We start from the raw sequence: 26,757 nt of genomic DNA, 5'->3' as shown, positions 1-26,757 counted from the left end.
GTCATGTTGCAGCTGTACAGAACCTTAGTTAGTCCACACTTAGAATATTGCGTGCAATTCTGGTCGCCACACTACCAGAAGGACGTGGAGGCTTTGGAGAGGATACAGAAGAGGTTTACCAGTTTATTGCCTGGTCTGGAGGGCATTAGCTATGAGGAGAGGTTGGAAAAACTTGGATTGTTTTCACTGGAACGACGGAGGTGGAGGGGCAACATGATAGAGGTTTATAAAGTTATGAGCGGCATGGACAGAGTGGATAGTCAGAAGCTTTTTCCCAGGGTGGAGGAGTCAGTTACTCGGGGACATAGGTTTAAGGTGCGAGGGGCAAAGTTTAGAGGGGATGTGTGAGGCAAGTTTTTTACACAGAGGGTGGTGAGTGCCTGGAACTTGCTGCCACGGGAGGTGGTGGAAGCAGATACAATAGCGACGTTTACGAGACATCTTGACAAATATATGAATAGGAAGGGAATAGAGGGAAATGGGCCCCGGAAGTGCAGAAGGTTTTAGTTTAGGCAGGCATCCAGATCGGCGCGGGCTTGGAGGGCCGAATGGCCTGTTCCTGTGCTGTACTGTTCTTTGTTCTTTGTTCTTGCTGCAATCCCCCCTCCCATGCCATCCCCCAGTAGATGCGCTAGTGTAACACTGATGGAAAGCGTGCATTTACTGTGAGGAAATAACCTGATCTCTGTTCCGCTCGCTGACACTATTGTTGTGAAACACACTGTGTGAAGAACTGGGCACCACTAGGTGCATTGCATCAGATGGATCAAAGAATTGTTATATTCAGTACACTCAGTACCCAAATGTTACAATAGTTTAAAAATACCTAATTATCCAACAGTCATCCTACAAGTGCAGAACAACAGTGTTAATCAACCCACCGCCCAATCAGAAAAGGCGGACAGACAAAAACTGCGTATTATTATGATAATATACAGCAGCTGGAACACCTGCAGTAGTGTGGTTAATGGAGAACAGTTTGAGCCAGTCCATTGGGGCCTAATCACAGATGTGGGTGAAACTGAGGAGAGAGCACACTAGCTTGTTCTATTAGGGGAAGAGGGACTGAGGGAAGAAGGAGCAGGAGGAGTGGCACTGAGGAGCGAGAAGAAAGAAGAAGGAGAGAGAGACTAAGGGCTGAATTTTAATGGCCCCTTGACGTCATGGGTCGTGGCGAGGGGGCCGGTAAATTTCTGCGGGGAGAGGACCGCCTTGACCCACGATGTCGAGAAGGGCCTGCCGCATATTACCAGCGGCAGGGGGACCTCGGTGCGGGGCCCCCCACCCACCGCCGCCTGCTGGCGGGCCCTTCATCTCCATATGCAAATGAACGTTAATAAGATGTAAATGTACTTACCTACAGGTGGCGGCTGCCCCACACCGATTTTACGGCCGCCATTTGTGCTCTGTGCGCCTTCGGAACTCCGCGCGGAGTGGGGGGAGGACTAAAACTTTCAGGGCAGGAGTAGTGGAGGAATGGGGAAATCATTTTTTATTGGATGTGGGGATGATGGGAAGGGGTTACAGGCGAAATGTTATAGTTTAGAGGGTAAAGTTCGGGTAGGGCAAAAGGCATGTGTTGGTCATTTCAGGCATTGAAATGACCATTGTGGGGGTTGGGGAAGGGTCATCCATATCTTTATTTTTTTTCATAAAAATTTAAGACTGCTGCACCTTTAAAAGTTAAAAGTAATTCCAAGGGCTTAAAGCCCTTTAAAAAATGGCGCTGGCACCAGCGTGGTGGCACCAGGCGCCTTTGCTGGGGACGCAGATTCTGCCCACACTACATCATCAGGGTCGGCCACTCCGCTCCCTCCATTTAAATGAGCTCCGTGTGTAATATCGCGGGGGCTCCTTGACGGCACTTCCGAGTCAGAAGGCCGCCGAGTTGAAAGTGGACGCCTTGGAGCGCGGTGCGCTGATAAAATTCAGGCTTAAGGGAGAGGGACGAGGGACGAGGCAAGAGGGCAAGGGAGGATCTGAGGGAGAGGAGAGGGAGATGAAGAGAGAAGGAGAAAGGCGAGGGGTAAGGAGAGGGGCAAGGGGACAGGGACTGAGTAGCGACGGGAGTGGACATGCTGATGAGACCCTCTCACACAGTCAGTGGCAGTGATTAAATCTCCCAGTATAATGTCAAATCATAGACTCCCAGGCAGTGCAGGCAGGTATGCTCACTGCGCTCAAATGTGTACCCCCTCCAGTGTGTAACAAAACAGCTGATACAGTACCAGCTACTGATGGCCAGCCCTGGTTACACAGACTGTTACGACCAAGTGAGAAAGGGGGTCTAGGGTTCCCTCTCAGCCTTCACCTAGTCTTACCGTAAGAGGGTTTAATTTTAAACACATCTTTTATTTAGCTCCCCCTTAATAAATCCTGTTAACCGCTTTCCAATTGTAAGGAAAAGAAACCAGCCAAACAGGTTTTCTTAGGTTTAAGGATGAAAGGTTGAACTTTATTAAATTTAAACTATAATTCAGTTAACACCTACGGATACGTGGTGCGCCCATGCTAGCATACATGTGCGATATACACGTGCAGATAGAGACAGAAAAAATAAAGTGGTAAAAGTTTGAGGCGATATCTGAAGATGGTTTTGGTTACTGTTCTTCGAGTGCTTGAGTCCTTGATTGTAGGTAGGTCTTGCTTTTCGTTGGGGCCCAGTATTCTTCTTAAACCTTGTTCGATGTAGGAGACTTTTCACTCTTGTGAAGTTCATGTGTCTTCAGTGGGTCCAGCGGCTTGTGAGCAAGAGATAGGAGCAGACAGGAGAGGCTGTGGCGAGCCAGTCAGGAGAGGTCTTTACAGTCCAGGAGCAAACCGTCTCTCTCTCTCAAACTGTACAATTCAAAAAATTCAGGTTGCTCAACAGGTTAGTCATGTGACTAGCTGGTTTGACTATATCTGTTTGTGGATTCAGCCATCTTAGCAGTCATCCTGGAATGTGAGCTTCCTCACCTTCAATGTCTGGTGATCAAAGCCCATTTGTGGGTTGAATGTGTCAGGGAATGGTCCTTTGTCTCCACAAGCCCTGTCTGTTAGTATGTAAATGTTTTTTCCAGCCATGGCTGATCTGTTTAACAAGTCATTTCCCCACTCCAGAAACAGTTTAAAATCAATGTTCATATGACAAAATTAATATGCCTCATTCTTGGCAGGTGGGGGTCTGCATGATAACACTAATAAGCTGAGACCAAAAATGTCTAATGATTGTTAAATGTATATTGACACCTACACGCTGGGCTCTGAAGAGAGGTGTTGTGCACCATTCACAGCCGGGAGGATTGGGCCAGGTCCTTCTGGTGTCAAGGTCCATGACAGGCCTCATCCGGAGCCATTTTCAGAACACCCGCCCCCCCCCACCCCCACCCCCCACCCTCTGGCCAGGGAACCCGACACCTGGGGAAGAACAAAATCCAGCCCTTTAATTCTGGGTATCCCACAGGACATATGATAAAAGCTTGGCAACAAAACTTTTTTTGCTTAGTCTTTGCTGTAAACGTTTGAGGAGCTCGAAATCTCTCCACGACCAGGGGGAGAGATTGCAGATCTCACACCCAGAGCCACTGCCACACGCTCAGCAAATAAGAAGCCGCTAGTTGCCCTTGTTCATTGGGAAGGTGACATGGAGATCTGCCTGTAACCCAAAGGGGTAGCAGAAGTGGCCAGACTCTAGGCCCTGAGGGAGACCTGTGTGTTAATGCTGTTTATCTTCCTCAGGTTGAAGAGGGGAGGGGGAGGATGTGCATTCTTATTGCTTGAAGTTTCTGGTGTGGGGTAGAGGCCATGTGGTGAGGGAAAAAGGTGAAGGAGTTTGGGAGAAGTGGCAGAAAAGAGAGAGAATAGGCAGACAGGCCATAAATAAAATTCCAATCTGTATTAGATCAGATTACAATTGAATAATGTACCTTCCAGCTTTTAAAGGACAGAGCCAGGGAATTAAAGTCTTCATCGCAGGGCAATCAATGATCTTGTACTTACACCCATTTCTCCCTCTTCCCACTAAATATCACTTTATGGATTGCATACTTCAAAAGAGATTATGAGATGTGTCGGAAACATTAGAGGCTTATATTACTCTCATTACTATGTGCCACTGTGTTATTATACACAGTTTTATGTCAGACTCTGCATTTATAACAGTGTGTATCACAGTTACTGTTATAGTCCATACAGTGGCTGCTGTGTTAAATTATTTAGTCTCCGTGATTACTCTGTCCCTGCAGTTATCTTGTTCTCTTGTGTATTTACCATATTGTCTTTTACTGTTATATTGTGATTATATTATCAATGTCTCTATATTTCCTGTTCGCACACTGGACCTCAGTTGCTGGTGCATCACGTTCAGTCCTGGTATGCTCTTTGGAACATGAAAATAGGAGCAGGCCATTCAGCCCCTTGAGCCGAATCCACCATTCTGTTAATTGGTACTGCAAAAATTATTCCTTCAGGAGATTTGGGTGTTGCTGGTAGGGCCAGCATTTGTTGCCCATCCTTAACTCCCCTTGAACTACTGCAGAAATTTGATCCAGTGACAGTGAAGGAACGATTATCTATTTCCAAGCCAGAATGGCGTGTGACTTGGAGGGGAACTTGAGGGTGGTGGTGTTCCCATGTGCCTGCTGCGCTTGCTCTCCTTGGTATCAGCCATGGCTCAGTAGGGAGCAGTCCTCTGAAGGTGTGGATTCAAGTCCCACCCCAGGACTTGAACACAAAAATCTAGGCTGATACTCCAGTGCAGTGAGAAAGTGCTGCAGTGTCAGAGGTGCCATCTTTCAGATGAGATGCTAAACCAAGGTCCTGTCTGCTCTCTCGGGTGGATACCGGCCAATCTTATTCCTCAATCAACATCACAAAAACAGATTATCTGGCCATCATCACAGTGCTGTTTTGCCGCTGTGATTCCTACTTTAGTATAGTGACTACACTTCAAAATTCATTGGCTGTAAAGCACTTTGGGACATCTGGTGGTCATGTAAGGTGCTATATAAATACAAGTCTTTCTCTTGGGGTGGAGATGGTGGATTTGGGAGCTGCTGTTGAAGAAGCCTTGCCAAGTTGCTGCAGTGCATCTTGTACACATTATACACTGCTTGTCCCACATCCAGTACTGGAATGAGCAGAAGTTTCCTCCAACCAAATATTGGGAAGACTGAAGCCATTATCTTCACGGACTCTATTCCCTAGCAACCAATTCCTTTCCTCTGCCTGGCAACTGTCTGAAGCTAAAACAAACTGTTCTGATCATACTTGACCAAGAGTTGAGTTTCTGAACACATACCCGCACATCACTAAGTCCACCTATTTCCACCTCTGCAACATCATCCAACTCCTTCCCTGTCTCAGATCATCAGTTGCTGAAACCCTCATCCATGGTTTTGTTACTTCTACACTGACTATTCCAATGCTCTCCTAGCTGGCCTCCCACATTCAACCCTCCATAAACTTAAACTCATCCAAAACTCTGCTGCCCATGTCCTTACTCGCAACAAGTCCTATTCACCCATCACCCCTCTGCTCGCTGACCTACACTGGCTCCCAGCTGATCAGTGCCTTGATCTTAAAATTCTCATCCTTGATTGCAAATCCTTCCATGGCCTTGCCCCTCCCTATCTCTGTAATCTCCTCCAGCCCTACAATTCTAGCCTCTTGTGCATCCCCTATTTTAATTGCTGCAGCATTGGTGTCCATGCCCTTAACTGCCTAGGTCTTAAGCTCTGAAATTCCCTCCCTAAACCTCTCTTTCCTTATTTATGTAAATACAAGTTGCAATTGTCCTTGTGACCCATTCCTGCTGCCACAGGGCAGGGCAATGTTATATGGAAGGGATACAATGAACTTACATTAAGACGGTTGGCTATTTGCTGAGCAGATCTTTAGTTTAGTTTAGTTTAGTTAAGAGATACATAATTACAGCAGATCTTCTTTAGATTTCTGATTTGTGCTGTATGAGGAAGTGAAATAAGGGCCCTGTAATTCCTACTTTGCAAGAGGGCATAAGTTGGGGAGATGCTAAATGAATTATAATCTTATAAAGCTCTGCAGTTATGCAGAAACCCTCTGAAGCCCCTTTCTATCTGCACTCTGATGAAGCAACTCTCTAAACTACAACAACTTATATATGTATAGCACCTTTAATGTGAAGTGCCTTGGGAAATTTTATAGCATTATACAGCAAAATTAGACCCTGAACCGAATAAGGCGATTTTAGCGTAGACGACCAAAAGCTTGGTCAAAGAGGTAGGTTCTAAAGGAGTGTCTTCAAGGAGAAAAGTGAGGTAAAGAGTTTGCAGAGGTTTAGGGAGGGAATTCCAGAGCTTAGGGCCAAGGCAACTGAAGGCACAGCCACAACATTTAAAACAGTGTTGCACAAGAGGCCAGAATTAGAGGTGTGCAAGTATCTCAGAGGGTTGTGGAGATGGAGGAGATTACAGAAATAGGGAGGGGGAGGCCATGGAGAGATTTGAAAACAAGGATGAGAATTTTAAAATCAAGATGTTGCTTGACCAGGAGCCAATGTAGATCAGAGAGTACAGGGGTGATGGGTGAACAGGGTTAGGCAAGAGTAAGGATGACCTCAATTTTCAGAGGGTTGAATGTGGGAGACCAGCCAGGAATGTGTTGGAATTTTATTTTTTTATTCATTCATGGGATGTGGGTGTCGCTGGCCAGGCCAGCATTTATTGCCCATCCCTAATTGCCTTTGAAAGGTGGTGGTGAACTGCCTTCTTGAACCGCTGCAGTCCATTTGGGGTAGGTATACCCACAGTGCTGTTAGGAAGGGAGTTCTAGGATTTTGACCCAGCGACAGTGAAGGAACGGCGATATAGTTCCAAGTCAGGATGGTGTGTGACTTGAAGGGGAACTTGCCGATGGTGGTGGTCCCATGCATTTGCTGCTCTTGTCCTTCGAGGTGGTAGAGGTCGTGGGTTTGGAAGGTGCTGTCTAAGGAGCCTTGGTGCATTGCTGCAGTGCATCTTGTAGATGGTACACACTGCTGCCACTGCGCATCGGTGGTGGAGGGACTGTATGTTTGTAGATGGGGTGCCAATCAAGTGAGCTGCTTTGTCCTGGATGGTGTCGAGCTTCTTGAGTGTTGTTGGAGCTGCACCCATCCAGGCAAGTGGAGAGTATTCCATCACACTCCTGACTTGTGCCTTGGAGATGGTGGACAGGCTTTGGGGAGTCAGGAGGTGAGTTACTCGCCTCAGGATTCCTAGCCTCTGACCTGCTCTTGTAGCCACGGTATTTATATGGCTACTCCAGTTCAGTTTCTGGTCAATGGTAACCCCTAGGATGTTGATAGTGGGGGATTCAGCGATGGTAATGCCGTTGAATGTCAAGGGGAGATGGTTAGATTCTCCCTTGTTGGAGATGGTCATTGCTTGGCACTTGTATGGTGCGAATGTTACTTGCCACTTATCAGCCCAAGCCTGGATATTGTCCAGGTCTTGCTGCATTTCTACACAGACTGCTTCAGTATCTGAGGAGTCACAAATGGTGCTGAACATTGTGCAATCATCAGCGAACATCCCCACTTCTGACCTTATGATTGAAGGAAGGTCATTGATGAAGCAGCTGCAGATGGTTGGGCCTAGAACACTACCCTGAGGAACTCCTGCAGTGATGTCCTGGAGCTCAGATGATTGACCTCCAACAACCACAACCATCTTCCTTTGCACTAGGTATGACTCCAGCCAGCGGAGGGTTTTCCCCCTGATTCCCATTGACCTCAGTTTTGCTCGGGCTCCTTGATGCCATACTCGGTCAAATGCTGCCTTGATGTCAAGGGCAGTCACTCTCACTTCACCTAGTCAAGTCTAGAGGTAATGAAGGCATCAATGAGGGTTTCAGCAGCAGATGAACTGAGACAGGGGTGAAGTTACAGAGTTGAAAATATGCAGTCTTACTGATGGCGTGAATATGTGGTTGGAAGCTCATCTCAGGGTCAAATATGACACCAAGATTGCGAACAGTCTTGTTCAGTCTCAGACAGTGGCCAGAAAGGGGGATGGAGTCAGTGGCTGGGGAACGGAGTTTGGAGCAGGAACCAAAGACAATGGTTTCAACCTTTCCAAGGAAATTTCTGCTCACCCAGTACTGGATGTCGGATAAGCAGTCTGATAATTTAGTAACAGTGGAGGAGTTGAGACAGGTGGTGGTGAGGTAGAGCTGAGTGTTGTCAGTGTACATGTGGAAACTAACATTGTGTTTTCGGATGCTGTTGTCGGTGGGCAGCATGTCGATGAGAAATAGGAGGGGACCAAGGATAGATCCTTGGGAACACCAGAGGTAACGGTGCAGGAACAAGAAGCCATTGAAGTGATGCTTTGGCTACGATTAGATAGATAAGAATGGAACCAGGCAAGTGCAGTCCCACCCAGCTGGACGACAGTGGAGAGGTGTTGGAGGAGGATGGTGTGGTCAACAAAACCAGAGCTGAGCCCTCTGCTCAATCTACTAACCCAACATTACACCCACATCCACAGGTGTCAAAGGCTACAGACAGGTGAAGAAGGATAAGGAGGGCTAGTTTACTTTTGTCACAGGCACATAGGATGTCATTTGTGACTTTGATAAGAGCTGTTTCGGTACTGCGGCAGGGGTGGAAACCTGATTGGAGGGATTCAAACATGGAGTTCTGGGGAAAAGGGCACAAAGTTGGGAGGCGACAACTCATTCAAGCACTTTGGAGAGGAAAGGGACGTTAGAGACTTGGCGGTAATTTGCAAAGACAGTGCTGTTTTTTTGAGGAGGAGGTGACAATGGCAGATTTAAAGGAGAGACGGACAACACTTGAAGACTAACAATCAGCAAACATGGTACCAGGAGGGGAGGTTGGGTGGTCAGCAGTTTAGTGGGATAGAGTCGAGGGAGCAGGAGGTGAGTCTCATTAACAAGATGAGCTTGGAGAGGGCATGAGAGAAGATAGGAGAGAAATTAGAAAAGTCCCCCTCTACCTGCCTCTGATACAGGAACCCTGTAAAGTCCCGTTCTATTCCCCCATTTCATTTTTAATTGATTTGCCGAAGACTCGAGTCAATCATTTGAGTCATAGAGTTATACAGCACAGAAACAGGCCCTTCGGCCCATTGCGTCTGTGCCAGCCATCAAGCATCTAACTATTCTAATCCCATAATTTGGTTTTGCGCTGTAATCATGGTGACTGGCTCCTTCAGATGAAAGCTGATCGCTATACACAGAACAATCTGGAAACTCTTAATTCATCCTTCTATTTATTTCAGGAGCTGCTGCTTTCAAGATCACAGAGAAGTGTTGATCATTCACGGACTACGTGCTTCCTGCATCTACACGCTGACTGCCTGTATTACCAACGCATGGGAAGTAATGAGAGTGTCACTGCTCAGGTATCAGCTTCACACTAGGGCATGTGGGTCATAGCAAGATAGGGTTCAACTCTCTGCTTCATCAACTAACTTAACATTACACCCAGCATCATGCAATGTCACACTGCACACAGGCTGTAACACTGACTGCGTCACATAGTTTGTCACTATACAGGAGGGAAACACTGACTCACCCAGCATCACACACTGTCTCACTGGATACAGGAGGGAAACGCTCACCTCCTCACGAGTACCGACCCCGACTGCCCCATCCTACTCTTTCACCGAGCTCTCCGCCCAGCGTGCTGGCTGGGGGCTGATCTTGCCATACACCTCCCTGTCCCAGTGCTGATCCTGTACTAATATAAAAGCAAAATATTCAGGATTCTGGAAATCTGAAATAAAAACAGATCCTGTAGACTCTGTCAGTGGTGCAGCTATCACTGCCCCTCTCCACATCTCCCTCCAGAATGCCCATTCACTTGCAATCCATGAGCTTATTGTGGATCATTACATTGACATTATGGCCTTGATGGGAACCTGCCTGAGGAGTGATGACAGCTGCCCCCTAAATGAAGCCTCCCCGCCTGGCTATAACTTTCACCAGTCGCCTTGCCCAGTCCTTCGCGTTGGCATTGTGGCTCTTACGACCAAATCACACCTTGGCTGTAAGAGGGTCAGAACTGGGAACTAAATATAACCAGGTTAGAAAGTTGAAGGAAGGATTGTGAAAATGGTAACGGGCAGGAGCATCCTTAATGATTAAGGATGAAATCAGAGAGAGGATATAATGAGAGGTAAACCGGCAGTGGAGACTTTATGGGTAGAATTAAGAAATAGAAAAGAATTTAAGACTGTAGCAGAAGTTATGTATAGGCCCCTGGTAGTAGATTTATAAATGCAGAGATCAGGCAAGCACGTAGTAAAAACAAAGAGGTTTTAAGGGGTATTTTAACTTTTATAGAGATTACAATAAGCAAAATAGCACATGTTAGAAAGGTAGTGAATTTCTTCCATGTTCAGGATAGTTTTGTACAAGTCCAAGAACCAACAAAGGGACAGGCCCTATTAGATTTAGTAATGAGTAATGAGCCATATTTAGTTAACGGCCTAGTAGTGTGAACATTATATGATCGAGTTCAACATAGTGTTTGAAAGGGAGAAATCAAAACAGCTACAAAGATTCTAAATCTAATTAAGTGTGACTTCAATAGGATGAGATAGAGACTGTCCATAGTAATAACAAAAGCAAAATACTGCAGAAGCTGGAAATCTGAAACAAAAACAAAAAGTGCTGGAAATACTTTGCAGGTCCGGCAGCATCTGTGGAGAGAGAAGCAAAGTTAACGTTTCAGGTCTGTGACCCTTTCATCAGAACTCAACTTTACTGTCCATTGTAAACTGGGCAAAATTTGTTCATGACAGAAAATCAGTGGTATTAAACAAGGAGTTTAACATGATACAGAATCAGTTTATACCCCTAGGGCAAAGAGCTCTATTTGCCAAAAAAGGTAAGAGACAACATAAAAGTAAAAAGAAAAAGCAGATCCTAGCAAATGGGAGAGAGAAAAAGAATAAAGAGTGACAAAGCAGAAAATAAGAGCTACAAAAAGGGATATGAGAAGAAAGTTCCAAGGGATATCAAAATTAACCCAAGAAATTTTTACAACTAGATTAAGAATAAGTAGGCGGACAGGAGTAATGTGGACCCCTTGAAAACTGATAACACTGATATATATTGTCAATAAAAATAAATGGTGGAGATGATGAATAATTACTTTCAATCAGTATTTACAGTAGAGGAAGAGGTCAGCATTCCTGACATCAAGAAACTATTATTGAATTCGGGAGAGGGACTCAACAAAATTAATCTAAGCAAAATAACAGTAATGAAGAAAGTAATGACACTAAAGAGTGACAAATCCCCAGGACCAGATGGTTTCCATCGCAAGGTTTTAAAAGGTGAGAACATTGCAGATGCCCTAACTATTATCTTCCAAAGTTCTCTTGGTTCACAAATGGTTCCTTTAGACTGAAACATTCTGCATGTCACTCCACTATTTAAAAAAAGGTTTAGTTTAGAGATACAGCACTGAAACAGGCCCTTCGGCCCACCGAGTCTGTGCCGACCATCAACCACCCATTTGTACTAATCCTACACTAATTCCATATTCCTACCACATCCCCACCTGTCCCTATATTTCCCTACCACCTACCTATACTAGTGACAATTTATAATGGCCAATTCACCTATCAACCTGCAAGTCTTTGGCATGTGGGAGGAAACCGGAGCACCCGGCGGAAACCCACGCAGACACAGGGAGAACTTGCAAACTCCGCACAGGCAGTACCCGGATTTGAACCCAGGTCACTGGAGCTGTGAGGCTGCGGTGCTAACCACTGCGCCACTGTGCAGGTGGGAGAGAAACCAGGGAATTATAGACATGTTAGAAGATTACTAGAGTCTGTATATAATTAAGGATAGGGTGACTGAACACCTTGAAAATTTTCAACTGATCACAGTGAGACAGCGTGGATTTGTAAAGTGTAGGTCATGCCAGGTGAATCTGATTGAATATTTTGAAGAGGTGACTTAAGTAGAGGACAGGGGAATGCCTATGGATATTATTTATATGGACTCCCAGAAGGCATTTGATAAAGTCCCTCAAATAGCCTGATAACTAAAGGTTAAAGCTCATGAAATTGAGGCAGATTATCTGGTGAGGAAATTGGCTGAACGGCAGGAGTCAGAGTCAGGATAATGGGCGGGTAAAGGCAGAATGTGACTAGCGTTGTGGAGCAAGGATCTGTGTTGGAATCTCAACTATACACCGTATTTATTAATGACTTAGATGATGGGATAGAAAACCACTTATCCAATTTTGCCAATGACAAAGATAGGCAGCATTGCAAGCAGTGTAGATAGAAACATAAAATTACAAGGATTAACTAGCCAATTAATAGATTAAGCAGAAAAGGCAAAACTGTGGCAAAAAGACTTAGGTAAATGTGAGGTCATCCACTTTGGACCTAAAAAGGACAGAACAGGGCGGCACAGTGGCGCAGTGGTTAGCACCGCAGCCTCACAGCTCCAGCGACCCGGGTTCAATTCTGGGTACTGCCTGTGTGGAGTTTGCAAGTTCTCCCTGTGTCTGCGTGGGTTTCCTCCGGGTGCTCCGGTTTCCTCCCACAGCCAAAGACTTGCAGGTTGGTAGGTAAATTGGCCATTATAAATTGCCCCTAGTTATAGGTAGGTGGTAGGGAAATATAGGGATAGGTGGGGATGTGGTAGGAATGTGGGATTAGTGTAGGATTAGTATAAATGGGTGGTTGATGGTCGGCACAGACTCGGTGGGCCGAAGGGCCTGTTTCAGTGCTGTATCTCTAAACTAAACTAAATGGTGAAAAGCTAGAAACAGTGGAGGTCTAGAGTCTTGTTATAGTGATCTGTCTAAGGGCAGTTCCTCTGCTCATTTCTCCATGCCTCACTCGTAGTATTCTTTCATTTTCCATTTTCAAGTTGTCTAAAATCAAGAGCTGTATTTTCGTTCTGGGGTCAGGAACCAGATGCCTGGAATATTTCTGGGTCGATATGAAATGCAAAGGGCCTAATTGACCCAGGGGTGTGTTTGTCACCCAATTAGCGGCACCAGGAGTGGCCTGGAGGCTGGACACAGTAACGGAGGGCCCTTTGAAAAGGCAAATTGCAGCCATGACTGCGATTGCTGTTCACTGAAGTCATGGAGCAGCAGGGACCTCAGAGGGCCAGCGCTGGCATGGCCAGGTGTCTCTTGAGGCTTTAACGGATGCAGTGTCTGACAGGACAGACGTTTTGTTCCCGGTGTCTGGAAGAAGAAATCTGTCCAGAGAAATAAAGAGGGCATGAATGGTGGTGGTGACAGAGGTCAGCAACTGGGGAGTCACCAGAAGGACGTGGGTCCAGTACAGAAAGAGATTCAATGACCTGATAAGATCTGGAAATGGTGAGTGACCAGCGATACCCAAATGATAGCTCACTAACTCTGTAAACACCAGAATCCATACTAACTGACCTCACAGAATGTCCATACATCCCCCTAACATTGTCAGATCAAGTGTCCAGTTGTATCACTGAGATGGCAGCCACCCTCAGACCTGGGCACTATTCAGAAAGGGACATCACTAAGGGGCGTAGCAGTTCATGTGTATGTCATGCTGGAAGAGATGAGGGAGGGCAGCCTACTCATGAATCATTCTCCCCTCATCCTGCAGGAAAAGAGAGCCCACAATGCATGGGAAATGACTCAAATGGGTGGTGGTGTGGCCCAGCTCTGCACTCTGACCCCGATGGAGGAGGTGGCACTGGAGATCGCCAGGGTGCCAACGCGTCAGTCTGTGGGGGATGGCAAGATGGGACAGTGAACAGCAGGGTTATTTGACAGTTCTATCTTGAGGTGAAGGGCATGGAGGAGACTCCTGCCCAATGTGTGCTGTGGATTTTTGATCAGTGCCATCCAAGAGGTTGGTTGCGCTGGGACACTTGCTGCGTGGATGAGTTCTCATTTTCACTTGATGTTTCCCACAGGGCCAGTTGCAGAGGGGGAGGAGAGAGCAGGGGGAAGAAAACAACCAGCACCATCACATTCTAATTCAGCACCTTTGCACCAGCATACACACACTCACCTCAGCTGGGTCCCAGAAGAGTGTAGAACAGAGAGCTCCTGGTGAACCTCATCATATGTGAGCAGGAGGAGGAGGAGGATGAAGGCAGAGTCAGCTGTGGACAGTCCCCCTTGGAGCATGGAGGACAGACACAGTGATGCTTTACTGGGTGAAGATGCTGGGCCTTGGATATTACAAACAAGGAGGGTCTTCATCAAGAACCAGAGGCAGATAAGTTCCCGTTTGTCAGAGTTCCCTGAGGCCTTGAGGAGCCATGGGCAGGTAATGGAGGAGTCCATGCAGCGCGTGTACTCAGTCATGACTCAGGGATTCGCTCATGTGAACTCCTCCATTGAGAGGTTGGGCAATCTCTTGGAGAGCCATATGCAGCACCACTCTGAGTGGGTGCAGGAGCAGCACACTGAAATGCACAGAAAGAGTAAAGTTCTCTGTATCATCAACCACTCAGTGTTGCTGATGGCGTGGAGATGCTTGGAGTGGATGACAGCTGCGTCCCAGTCAGTGGCCTCATCCAGCATGCAAGGGCACCAGGAAAGGGCTGAGGCAGTCAAAGGGGCCACCCCTCAGGGGGCACTGGAGTCACCTTTCGTCCCCTCGCACCCTCCAATTCAAGAACCATCTGTGTGCTAAGGCCCTGTGACAGAGGCAGTCCCTGCAATGATGCAGGCACAGCAGCCTATGGAGGAGCCCCCTTAGGCACCTCCAAGACTAGGATGGAAGTCATAGGGCCATCTCAGTCAGAGGCAGAGACTAGGGAGCAAGCTGCCTCCACCTCAACCGCTGCCACAGGATGAGCACCCATAGAATTGGTAGGGAAAGAAAGGCGCCATGCAGTTGAATTCACTTAATGGATCACCTGGGTGCTGTTTTCCACATCTGTCTGCTCTTCTGTTTTCATTACAGTATCACATGTTAACCTTATTAATCTGACGTATGTTATTGATGTTTCATGTCAAAAGGGGGAATGGAGTTTTTTGTGGGGTTGGGTGGGGTTACCATAGGGCCTAGGGATTGCTGCTTATCTATGCCTTGTGATGTTGGAGAATGTTGGTGGTGGAAACCTCATTCTCCATGGTCATGGCTGGCAACGGGACTTCACAGATATGGGTCATCGCAGAATAATGGCTCTCCATGCTGGAAGGTGGCTTCGAGGATCAGTCAGTCATAATGGCTTGGAGATCAGGTGAAATGCTGCTCAATCAGTGTGGCCCTTGTGGCCATGCCAGCCTGCAGTTGACCTGAGGTCCGGGACGCATCACCGGGCGTCCTCCAATGCCTGGGTGCCGGCCACCTCTGGATCCAATACTTCCTCCTCCAAAGTGGAGTGGCATTCCAGGTCCTCCTCCTCATCCAGCCCCAGGCCTTTTTGTATTGTCATGTTGTGCAGGGTTCAGCAGACGTCCACGATACAAGACATTCTGGCTGGCTTGTATTGGAGGGCACCACCTGACTGGTCAGGGAAACGGAACCAAATCTTCAAGATGCCAATGGTTTGTTCAATGGTCCATGTTAGGAGATGGCTCTGGTTGTAGCGCCTCTCTCCATCTGTGTCTAGGTAGCAGACAGGCATCAGCAGCAACCTCCTTATGGGATAACCCTTATCTCCCAGCAGCTACTCAGAGTCTGGATGTGGGCCTGAAGAGGTGCGGCACCTGGAACTCTTGCAAGATGAAGGAATCACAGAATCACAATATCACAGAATAATACAGTGCAGAAGAGGCCCTTCGGCCCATCAAGTCTGCACCAATGCATTAAAGACACCTGACCTGTCTACCTAATCCTATTTGCCAGCACTTGGCCCATAGCCTTGAATGTTATGACATGCCAGTGCTCAAAAGTCCAGGTACTTTTTAAAGGATGTGAGGCAACCCGCCTCTACCGCCCTCCCAGGCAGTACATTCCAGACCGTCACCACCCTCTGGGTAAAAAAGTTCTTCCTTAAATCCCCCTTAAACCTCCCACCCCTCACCTTAAACTTGTGACCCCTCGTAACTGACCCTTCAACTAAGGGGAATAGTTGCTCCCTATCCACCCTGTCCATGCCCCTCATAACAATCATGACAACTGCCTGGGAACTGGGTGCACACCTGCAAGATTCACTTCCTGTGGTAATAGACCAGCTGGACATTCACTGAGTGGTAGCCCTTTCTGTTCAGGAATTTGACTGGCTGGTTTGTTGGTGTTTTGATAGGTATGTGGGTGCAATCGATGACTGCCAGTGTCCAGTGATGGCAGCAAAGCTCAAAGGTCTCTGGCACAGATGGGCATGAGCAGGCACAAAGTGGATACAGTCCCCCGCCCTCCTGAATATGGCATTTGTGACCTGCCTGATGGCATGATGAGCTGCCGACTGCGAGATGTCACCTAGACTTAGGAAGGTTTACTCGACTAGACTAATGCCTGGAATGGGCGGGCTGTCTTACGAGGAAAGATTGGACAGGCTGGGCTTGTATCCGCTGGAATTTAGAAGAGTAAGAGGCGACTTGATTGAAATATATAAGATCCTGAGGGGTCTTGACAGGGTGGATGTGGAAAGGATGTTTCCCCTTGTGGGAGAATCTCGAACTAGGGGTCACTGTTTAAAAATAAAGGGTCGCCCATTTAGGACAGAGATGAGGAGAATGTTTTTCTCCCGGAGGGTTGTGAGTCTTTGGAACTCTCTTCTTCAAAAGGTGGTGGAAGCAGAGTCTTTGAATCTTTTTACAGCAGAGGTAGATAGATTCTTGATAAGCAAGGGGGTGGAAGGTTATCGGGGGCAGGTGGAAATGTGGAGTAATCAGTTCAGCCATGAACGTATTGAATGGCGGAGCAGGCTCAAAGGGCCGAATGACCTACTCCTGCTCCTAATCCATATGTTTGTATGTAGGTCCACAGCTGATCCCTGGAACGACCGGCTGCATAAAAATTCAGGGCAATGGTGACCTTAATAGCTGCAAGTAATGGACTGCCATAGGGGCTGCGAGTGCTCAGGGCATTGTGGACTGGAAAACATATGTCTGAGATCATCTGCCTTGACAGACGCAGCCTCCTACAGCACTGGCACTCTGTCATTTGGGCAGTAGATCCAAGGTCTTGGGTAGCACCTTCTTCCCCTTGCAGCCCCCATGCTGTCCTCCTCTGGCCTCCTTCTGTCCAGGAGGTTGCCTCTGCTGAAGCTCATCCTGGCTGCTTTGTCCAATGTCAGTGTAGCCTGTTCCCATCTGAATTCCCTCAACTGGGCTTTGTGTATTCACCAGGCCTTCCACTGCCAACTCCAGCTGCCAAAGTGATGCCAGTGGCCTCATGTCCCTCTCCAGATTCCTACCACTCATCACTGACAAATGCAAGTCTTACAGCTCCAGCAATGACTACTCTGTGGCCCTGTTTGAGCGGCTGAGCTTTATTCTGCACTTCTACAATATGTTAAACAGCCTTTCCACTAGTCCCCCCCCCCACCCCACATCAGTGTTAATGACTTGTACACCCTGCTGTGTCCCAGACATGGTGTTTCCCCTGTTCTCTGCTATTGAAATATACAAACTGCTCCTTTCAGCGAGCTCCTCAATGAGCTCAGCCAATAGAAACATAGAAAAATAGGAGCAGGAGTAGGTCATTCGGCCCTTTGAGCCTGCTCCGCCATTCAATACAGTCATGGCTGATCATCCAAACTCAGTAACCTGTTCCCGCTTTCTCCCCATATCCCTTGATCCCATTAGCTCTAAGAACTATATCTAACTCTTTTGTGAATATATTTAATGATTTGGCCTCAACTGCTCTCCGTGGTAGAGAATTCCACAGGTTCACCACTCTCTGGCTGAAGAAATCTCTCCTCATTTTGGTCCTATGAAGAGAGACTGAAAAGGCTAGGGTTGTTTTCCTTAGAGCAGAGAAGGCTGAGGGGGGACCTGATTGAGGTATACAAAATTATAAGGGGCATTGATAGGTTAGATAGGAAGAAACTTCTTCCCCTTAGCAGAGGGGTCAATAACCAGGGGGAATAGCTTTAAGGTAAGGGGCAGGAGGTTTAGAGGGGCTTACCCCTTATCCTTAGACTGTGACTCCTGGTCCTGGACTCCCCCGCCATCGGGAACATCCTTCCTGCATCTGGTCTGTCCAGTCCTGTTAGAATTTTGTAGGTTTCTATGAGATCTCCTCTCATTCTTCTAAACTCTAGTGAATACAAGCCTAATTGACCCAATCTCTCTTCATACGTCAGTCCTGCCATCCCAGGAATCAGTCTGGTGAACCTTCGCTGCACTCTCTTCATAGGAAGAACATTCTTCCTCAGATAAGGAGACCAAAACTGCACACAATAAAGAACAAACAACAAAGAACAGTACAGCACAGGAACAGGCCATTCGGCCCTCCAAGCCTGTGCCAATCTTGATGCCTGTTTAAACTAAAACCTTCTGCACTTCTGGGGTCCGTATCCCTCTATTCCCATCCTATTCATGTATTTGTACTCCAGATGTGGTCTCACATCCTTGCTCCTGTACTCGAATCCTCTCGCTATGAAGGCCAACATACCATTTGCATTCTTAACTGCCTGCTGCAGCTGCATGCTTACTTTCAACGAATGGTGCACAAGGACACCCAGGTCTCGCTGCACCTCCCCCTTTCCCAATCTATCGCCGTTCACATAGTAACCTGCCTTGCTGTTTTTGCCACCCAAGTGAATAACCTCACATTTATCCACATTATACTGCATCTGCCATTTATTTGCCCACTCACTCAACCTGTCCAAATCACACTGGTGCTTCTCTTCATCCACCTCACAGCTCACACTCCCACACTGGAGGTGTCTGAGCTGCCTGTTCCCTCCCTCCCAGCATCCCTTTAAAAATTGCTTTGTGTTCCAGAGGCAGCGGGAGCCAATGCCAACCTCTTGTCTTCATCTCTGCTTTCCCACTATTGCTCTTTTCCAATTGACGCAAAAGCTATGATAAAAGAAGCACTAGGTGAAGCACAGAAAGGTTCAAAGTAGGTCAAATGGTGAGGGTAGTGAGATTTGCAGATGACCAGGTCCTAGTGGCTGGTACAGCAGAAGATCTACAGATACTAATGGACAGAATGAATGTAGTGGTGAAAGCTTACAGAATGAAAATTACAGTAAAAAAGATGAAAGTTATGGAAGAAATAATAGTGGGAAAGCACAGGTCAATATTTATGTATCTGACCATTTGTAAAAATGTCGTGAACAGGTACAGAAAATAATCAAAAAGGCTAATGGAATGCTGGCATTTATATCTAGAAGACTGGAGTACAAGGGGTTAGATGTTATGCTTCAGTTATACAAATCCCTGGTTAGACCACACCTGGAGTTACTGTGTGCAGTTCTATGCACCATACCTTAGGAAGGATATATTGGCCTTGGAGGGAGTGCAGTGTAGATTTACCAGAATGATACCTGGACTCCACGGATCAAATTACGAGGAGAGATTACACAAACTAGGGTTGTATTCCTTGGAATTTAGAAGGTTAAGGGGTGATTTGATCAATGCCATCAGGATAGGGTATATACAGAGAAACTATTGCCACTGCAAGGAGAGTCTAGGACTAGGGCCCGTAGCCTAGAAATTAGAGCCAGACCTGTTAGGAGTGAAATTAGGAAACATTTCTACTCACAAGGTAGTCGAAGTTTGGAACTCTTTTGCAAATGGCAGAGATTTAATTGATTTGATTGAGGTTTTTGGGACTTTGAATTTAATTGAAAGGGTAGGTAAGTAAACATATTTTGCTGGTGGAATATAGGAACAGGAGGAGATTAGTCAGGCCCGGAGACTGTTCCAATATTTAATGAGATCATTGCTGATCTGCGGCTTAACTCCTCAACTCCACTTGTTCCCCATATTTCTTAAGACTTCTGGTTGACAAAAATCTTTCAAAATCCATATCAGCTCTCTCTAATCAGTTCAGATATCTCTAACTGATCAGTCACTCTGTCCTTGGTTTAGAGTGAGGGCTTGTTTGTTGTTTGGATTAATAAAAGGTCACTTTCTGGTTAAATGAGAGTTTATATAAGAAGAGGCTGTGAGCTGAAAGCATGCCGGCGTGCACTGAAATATTGCTCACATATCAAGCTGCAGGGTGGGGTTAAAGAATGTCAGGCCAGAGTTACACATCAACTGTAAACCAGTCAACAAGAATCAGGAGATCCTAAATAGCCAATCGGGACGATGTTTAGTCTTAAAAAATCTCAGCCTTCCAGTCAAAACTTCTTTGAGAATGTCAGGTGTGGGAGGTGGCCTCTGTGCAACCTCATGATTTTAACTCCTGGCACGGATTAATGTCCCCCAGTGTGTAACATCCTGCACTAAACATTGGAAGCTCTGTTAATCTCGAGAAGCAGCTTCATTTTTCTACAAAGCTGTGAGTTTAATTCATCAATCCACAACATTCTCCCAAAGCACAGCCTTGTTCCATGCGAGTCTGCGTTATAGAACTGATGTTACAGTTCTGTGTGGACTGTAAAACTCAATGACTGCAGATGAACTGGCCTAATCTACAGGCTCAGTCATGCCTATAGTTAGAGTCATAGAGTCATTCAGCACAGAAACAGGCCCTTTGGCCCATCGTGTCTGTGCCGGCCATCAAGCACCTATCCAATTCTAATCCCATTTTCCAGCACTTGGCCCGTAGCCTTGTATTCTATGGCATTTCTAGTGCTCATCTAAATACTTCTTCAGTGTTGTGAGGGTTCCTGCCTCGACCACCTCTTCAGGCAGTGTGTTCCAGATTCCAACCACCCTCTGGGTGAAAATATTTTTTCCTCAAATCCCCTCTAAACCTCCTGTCCCTTCCGTTAAATCTATGCCCCCTGGTTATTGACCCCACCGCTAAGGGAAAAAGTTTCTTCCTATCTAATCTATCAATGCCCCTCATAATTTTGTATACCTCAATCATGTCCCTCCTCAGCCTTCTCTGCTCCAAGGAAAACAATCCTAGCCTTTTCAGTCTCTCTTCATAGTGAAATGCTCCAGCCCAGGCAACATCCTGGTGAATCTCCTCTGCACCCTCTCCACTGCAATCGCATCCTTCCGATAGTGTGGTGCCTAGAACTGTACACAGTACTCCAGCTGTGGCCTAACTAGCGTTTTATACAGCTCCATCATAACCTCCCTGCTCTTACATAGAAACATAGAAAATAGAAGCAGGAGTAGGCCATTTGGCCCTTCGAGCCTGCGCCGCCATTCATTATGATCATGGCTGATCATCCAACTCAGTAGCCTGTTCTCGCTTTCGCCCCATACCCTTTGATCCCTTGCTATCTCTAATTTCCCTTGTAAGCCATGGTTTGGTTACCTTTCCCATTTTACTTTTGCGCCAGATAAACAGTTGTTCATCCATGCGCTCTTTAAATGTTTGCCATTGCCTATCCACTGTCATCCCTTGAAGTAATGTTTCCCAATCCGTCATAGCCAACTCGCGCCTCATACCTTTGTAGTTTCCTTCACTAAGATTCAGGACCCTAGTCTCAGAATCAACTATGTCTCTCTCCATCTTGATGAAGAATTCTATCATATTATGGTCGCTCATCCCCAAGGGGTCTCGCACCACTAGATTGTCAATTATTCTTCTCTCATTACACAATACCCAGTCTAGGATGGCCTGTTCTCTATTTGGTTCCTCAACGTATTGGTCCAGAAAACCATCCCGTATACACTCCAAGAATTCCTCCTCTACGGTATTGTGACTAATTTGATTTGCCCAATTTATATGCTGATTAAAATCACCCATAATTACAGATGTTCCTTTATCGCATGCGTCTCTAATTTCCTGTTTATTGCCATTCCCAACATCACCACTACAGTTTGGGGGTCTATATACAACCCCCACCAACGTTTTTTGCCCCTTAGTGTTTCTCTGCTCGACCCCATACCGATTCCACATCGTCAGAGCTAATATCTTTCCTCACTATTGTGTTAATTTCCTCTTTAACCAGCAATGCAACTCCACCGCCTTTTACTTTTTGTCTGTCCTTCCTAAATACTGAATATCCCTGGATGTTCATTTCCCATCCCTGGTCACCTTGCAGCCATGTCTCCGTAATCCCGACTATATCATATCTATTTGCGCAATTAATTCATCCACTTTATTGCGAATGCTCAGCACATTAACACACAAAGCCTTAAGGCTTGTCTTTTTAACATTACTTGTCTCCTTCCCACTATTTTTCACTGTGGCCCTGTTTGATTCTGGCCCTTGATTTCTCTGCCTATCACTTTTCTTATTCCCCTTACTGTCTTTTGTTCTTGTCTTTGATCCCCCCTCCTCTGACTCCTTGCAAAGGTTCCCATCCCCCTGCCATTTTAGTTTAAACCCTCCCCAACCACTCTAGCAAATACTCCCCCTAGAACATCAGTCCCGGTCCTGCCCAGGTGTAACCCGTCCAGTTTGTACTGATCCCACCTCCCCCAGAACCGGTCCCAATGTCCCAGGAATCTAAAACCCTCCCCCTCACACCATCTCTTCAGCCACTTATTCATCTGATATATCCTGCTATTTCTACTCTGACCAGCACGTGACACTGGTAGTAATCCTGAGATCACGACCTTTGAGGTCCTACTTTTCAACTTACTTCCTAGCTCCCTATTCTCTGCTTTTAGGACCTCATCCTTTTTTTTTTACCTATGCCGTTTGTACCAATGTGTACCACGATCCATGGCTGTTCACCCTCCCCCTTCAGAATGTCCTGTAACCGCTCTGAGACATCCTTGACCCTAGCACCAGGGAGGCAACATACCATCCTGGAATCTCTTTTGCAGCCACAGAAATGCCTATCTATTCCCCTTACAATTGAATCCCCTATAACTATTGCATTCTCACACTTTTACTCCTCCCCTGTGCAGCAGAGCCAACCGTGGTGCCACGAATTGGGCTGTTGCTGCTTTCCCCTGAGAAGCCATTCCCCCCAACCGTATTCAAAGCAGTACATCTGTTTTGCAGGGGAATAGCCACAGGAGATTCCTGCACTGCCTGCCTGGTCCTCTTGCTCTGACTGGTGGTCACCCATTCCCCTCCTGCCTGTAGGGTCTGAACCTGCGGTGTGACCTGTTCTCTATACGTGCTATTCACGATACTCTCTGCCTCGTGGATGCTCCACAGTGTCCCCAGCTGCTGCTCCAGCTCTGAAACCCGGGCTTCCAGGAGCTGCAGCTGGAGACACTTCCTGCACACATGCTGGTCCCGGGCACTGGAATTGTTCCCAGCTTCCCACATAGAGCACAAGGAGCACACCATGGCTTTGAGCTCTCCTGCCGTGACTTAACCCTTTAAATTAAACCTTTTTGAAGATCTTAATGTCAAATAATATCAGTTACTCTAGGGCCCTTCTTCCCTGGTCCAGAACTCCCTAAAAAAACACTACTTACTATATATGAAATAAACTGTAAACCTTACTTACTTACCCAGCTATTTAGAGCTATTCCCTAACAGCAGTGACTCACCAACCAATCACCTTGCAGCTTTCCTGTGACGTCACTGTTGGCTTTTCTTTTTCAAAACTCCGGCGCGTCTGAAGAGGTCCGACTGCTCTCACACAGGTCCAACTGCTGTTCGCACCTGAAGGTAAGTGAAGGCCCCGAGCCTCGGTTCATAAAGGCAAGTATCCCATATGCCTTACTAACCACCTTATCTACCTGTGCTGCTGCCTTCAATGATCTATGGACAAGTACACCAAGGTCCCTCTGACCCTCTGTACTTCCTAGGGTCTTACCATCCATTATATATTCCCTTGCCTTGTTAGCCATCCCAAAATGCATTACCTCACACTTCTCAGGATTAAATTCCATTTGCTACTGCTCTGCCCATCTTACCAGCCCATCTATATCGTCCTGTAATCTAAGGCTTTCCTCCTCACTATTTACGACACCACCAATTGTCGTGTCATCTACGAACTTACTGATCATATCTCCTATATTCACGTCTAAATCATTAGTGTACACTACAAACAGCAAGGGTCCCAGCACCGATCTCTGTTGTACACCACTGGTCAGGCTTTCAATAGCAAAAACAACCCTCGACCATCACCCTCTGCCTCTTGCCACTCAGCCAATTTTGCCAAATTGCCCTGGATCCCATGGGCTCTTATCTTCTTGACCAATCTCCCATGTGGGACCTTATCAAAAGCCTTACTGAAGTCCATGTAGACTACATCAACGGCTTTACCCTCATCGACACATCGAGTCATCTCCTTGAAAAATTCAAACACGATCTCCCTCTGACAAAGCCATGCTGACTATCCCTGATTAATCCCTGCCTCTCCAAGTGGAGATTAATCCTGTCCCTCAGAATTTTTTCCAATAGTTTCCCAACCACTGATGTTAGACTCATTGGCCTATAATTACCTGGTTTATCCCTACTACCCTGCTTAAATAATGGTACCACATTCGCTATCCTCCAGTTCTCTGGTACCTCTTCTGTGGCCAGAGAGGATTTGAAAATTTGTGTCAAAGTCCCTGCTATCTCCTCCCTTGCCTCACATAACAGCCTGGGATACATCTCGTCTGGGCCTGGGGATTTATCTACTTTTATGCCTAGTAAAACAGCCAATACCTCCTCCCTTTCAATACTAATATATTCAGGTATATCACAATCCCCCTCCCTGATCTCTACACCTCTTCTTTCTTCTTCTTCTTTGGCCTCCTTATCTCGAGAGTCAATGGATAAGCGCCTGGAGGTGGTCAGTGGTTTGTGAAGCAGCGCCTGGAGTGGCTATAAAGGCCAATTCTAGAGTGACAGGCTCTTCCACAGGTGCTGCAGAGAAATTTGTTTGTCGGGGCTGTTACGCAGTTGGCTCTCCCCTTGCGCCTCTGTCTTTTTTCCTGCCAACTACTAAGTCTCTTCGACTCGCCACACTTTAGCCCCGTCTTTATGGCTGCCCGCCAGCTCTGGCAAACGCTGGCAACTGACTCCCACGACTTGTGATCAATGTCACAGGATTTCATGTCGCGTTTGCAGACGTCTTTAAAGCGGAGACATGGACGGCCGGTGGGTCTGATACCAGTGGCGAGCTCGCTGTACAATGTGTCTTTGGGGATCCTGCCATCTTCCATGCGGCTCACATGGCCAAGCCATCTCAAGCACCGCTGACTACACCTACAGTTCAGGAAAGGCAATCCCAATAAACAGATTTACCCATGTTTGCAGCTCAGGGTGTAAGCCCTTCCCAATACACAGGTACACCTTTGCCTGTGGTGTGAACCTGGTCCAACTTCCCTACATACTACAGGCACAAGAAAAGTTCCTTACAAAAAAAATGTACTGAGAAGAAAGCAGCTTTTTTTAGCTTCCCATGTTACCAAGGTTGGGCTGACAGACTCAGTGCAGGATAGGACCTGGGTAGCCGGGGTTTGGATGAGTTGAATTTTAGAGGATCGAAGGCAGACTGAAAGAGCATTGGAGTAGTTGAGTCTGGAGGTGGTAAATGTTGTATATTGTTGTTAGCATTTAAGATGCTAGGTTGAGCGTTACTTACTCAGAGTCTTGATATGTCTAAATAGTAACACATTTATTGTATTTACATAACTATATACAAAATCCTTAAGCATGTCCAGCTGGCACCTCTCATGAGGCTTTTAGCTTCTTGCAAGCCTATTACCCATGTGACTATTACATCATCATCACTATAGTGGGAGGGGTTACTCTCACTGTCTCAAACATTAACCCTTTCAGACCCTTATACTACAGGCTGGATTTTTCATTTCCGCTGCCGAAATCAACGCGGTGGCTCATTTAAATGGCTGGGGCAGACCGCGCCCCCACCCCCGCTAATGACATGCAGGGGGCGGGCGGTCCGTCCCCAACAATGACGCCAGGTGCCACTACGCAGGTGCCGACTCCATTTTTAAAGAACTCCGTGCCCTATACTGCAATTTAAATTTTTAAAGGGGTAATGATTCTTAAAAATGAAATAAAGTGATCCTGATTCTCTCCCCCCCACAATAAGCATAGAAGTAATTACCTGCCCACCCTCCAAAACACTTATCTTGTGCCCCCGACTTTCCACCTTACAAAGTTCATCAACTTTAAACTTTACCCCTTCCCACCACCCCCTAGACCAATGAATTTAGCTTGAGCCCACGCTCCCCACTTCCTGGATGGGTATCAGAAGGTGCGGGTGGCAGCCGCTGGCACCAATATCGCCCCGGAATGGGCAGCGGGAGCAGGTAAGTAATTAATTCATTTATTTTAATCAATTAACATTTTTAAATTTTGGTCCCATCACCGAGCGGCAGGGGTGGGCTGCCACGACGCCTCGCCACCGCTGGCAATATCGGGCTGGGCCTTCCCGGTGTCAAGGCCTGTGGTAGGCCTCTGCCGGAGACATATTCTGCCCCCCACCCCCCACCTCCCACCATGACACCCAATGTTGGAGGGGGGGGTGGTGGGCGGCACGGCTGTAAAATCCAGCCTGACATTCCACCCCCCCCACCCTGCACCAAGTCTGTTACGAAAGTGCTTCCATTTTTCTAATGTTTTTGAGGACTTGTGTGAAAACTGAAAAGACTCCATGGATGTGTTTTTTTTAACCAAGTTCACTGAAAGGAGGCTTGAGATGTTGTTTGGAAACCACCTGTGCTGGAAGTCATGTGCTTTGGGCTCAGTAAACAACAGAACCCTTGGGAAAAACGATTACAGAGAAGCCACATGTCAAGTTTTATGGAGGTCAGGAGGTCGACTCTCTAGGGTTTGGACATTGTTTTCAGTTTAGTTGGGTATGAACTGTTTGAAGACAGTTGGTGTTTTTCCTGCCAAGGGAAAAGAAATC

The 26,757-nt window shown here is 46.7% G+C and overlaps 1 protein-coding gene across 1 annotated transcript in view; it reads left to right on the top strand.

Annotated features, from left to right (window-relative positions):
- The window catches only part of LOC137351480 (disintegrin and metalloproteinase domain-containing protein 10-like), a 139,031-nt gene that overhangs the window by 6,446 nt on the left and 105,828 nt on the right, over positions 1 to 26,757 (top strand). Inside the window, exon 3 of the mRNA XM_068015927.1 lies at positions 9,246 to 9,368. Within this exon, the coding sequence (XP_067872028.1) occupies positions 9,246 to 9,368 (123 nt within the window). The remainder of the gene's footprint in view (positions 1 to 9,245; positions 9,369 to 26,757) is intronic.

The sequence above is a fragment of the Heterodontus francisci genome, chromosome 36 (genome assembly GCF_036365525.1).
Source record: "Heterodontus francisci isolate sHetFra1 chromosome 36, sHetFra1.hap1, whole genome shotgun sequence".
Lineage (NCBI taxonomy): Eukaryota > Metazoa > Chordata > Chondrichthyes > Heterodontiformes > Heterodontidae > Heterodontus > Heterodontus francisci.
The sequence above is the reverse complement of the archived record's forward strand: the minus strand, read 5'-3'. Positions and strand labels throughout refer to the sequence as shown.